Source organism: Eimeria mitis, genomic scaffold, assembly GCF_000499745.2.
Source record: "Eimeria mitis Houghton genomic scaffold, Emh_scaff8670, whole genome shotgun sequence".
NCBI classification, from domain to species: Eukaryota; Apicomplexa; class Conoidasida; order Eucoccidiorida; family Eimeriidae; genus Eimeria; species Eimeria mitis.
In genome coordinates, this window is record NW_013576387.1 from 1 (window position 1) to 739 (window position 739).

Genomic DNA, 739 nt, shown 5'->3' on the forward strand with positions numbered 1-739 from the left:
AGCGGCGGCAACCCCAGCTCTGCTAGCTTCATGTCTAGTACATCCTGGTGTACGTACACCCGAGTCCCTGGTATTAAGTAATTCAACTGTCGCAGCACTTTCAGATCAGGGTTATAGGCCAGCAGCACATCTGTGTCTGCTGGGCTCCTGCATCCTTCTGCTGCAGCTTCTGCTGCTCGAGAAGCCTCTAGCTGCTGCTGCTGCTGCTGCTGTTGCTGTTGCTGCAGCAGAAACTGATGCTGCTGCTGCTGCTGCAGTTGCTTCTGCTGCACCACCACCTGCTGCTGCTGAACCAGAAGCTGCTGCCTGGGGTCACCTGTATCTCTCATCGCCTCAGCCTCCATAGCCTCTGAGTCGGGGTCGGGTTGGTGGAGGCCCCGGGGCCCCCGCGGGGGCCCCCAGGGCCCCATGGCATCTAGGGCCCCCAGCACTGCATCTATAGCAGCAGGACCCTTCAGCATCTGAACCTCCTCTACAACTTCTTCTGCTTCTCCTGGGGCGAGGTGTACATACGGTAGGTCAGCAATATGAGCAACGAGGGGCCCCAGGGCCCCCTTGTATGCAGCAAGTACCCAGGCGTGGGGTGCAGCAGCAGGCTGCAGCAGCGAGGGCCGCAGCCGCAGCAGATGCAGCTGAAAAGGAACTCTGTTGCTGCGCCCCCGCCACTGGGGCCGCAGCCGGCCCAACGCCGTCAGCAGGTCAATACATAGATCCGCTTGCTGCACCGCAGACAGCGGCA

General features: G+C 61.0%; 1 protein-coding gene across 1 annotated transcript in view; it reads right to left on the minus strand.

Moving 5' to 3' along the window:
- Positions 1–34: 34 nt before the first annotated feature.
- Positions 35–739, minus strand: part of EMH_0095600 (uncharacterized protein) — a gene marked incomplete at both ends in the record, with an annotated part of 1,386 nt that continues 681 nt past the window's right edge. The window contains 2 exons of the mRNA XM_013502252.1: positions 35–67; positions 129–719. Of these exons, the coding sequence (XP_013357706.1) occupies positions 35–67; positions 129–719 (624 nt within the window). The remainder of the gene's footprint in view (positions 68–128; positions 720–739) is intronic.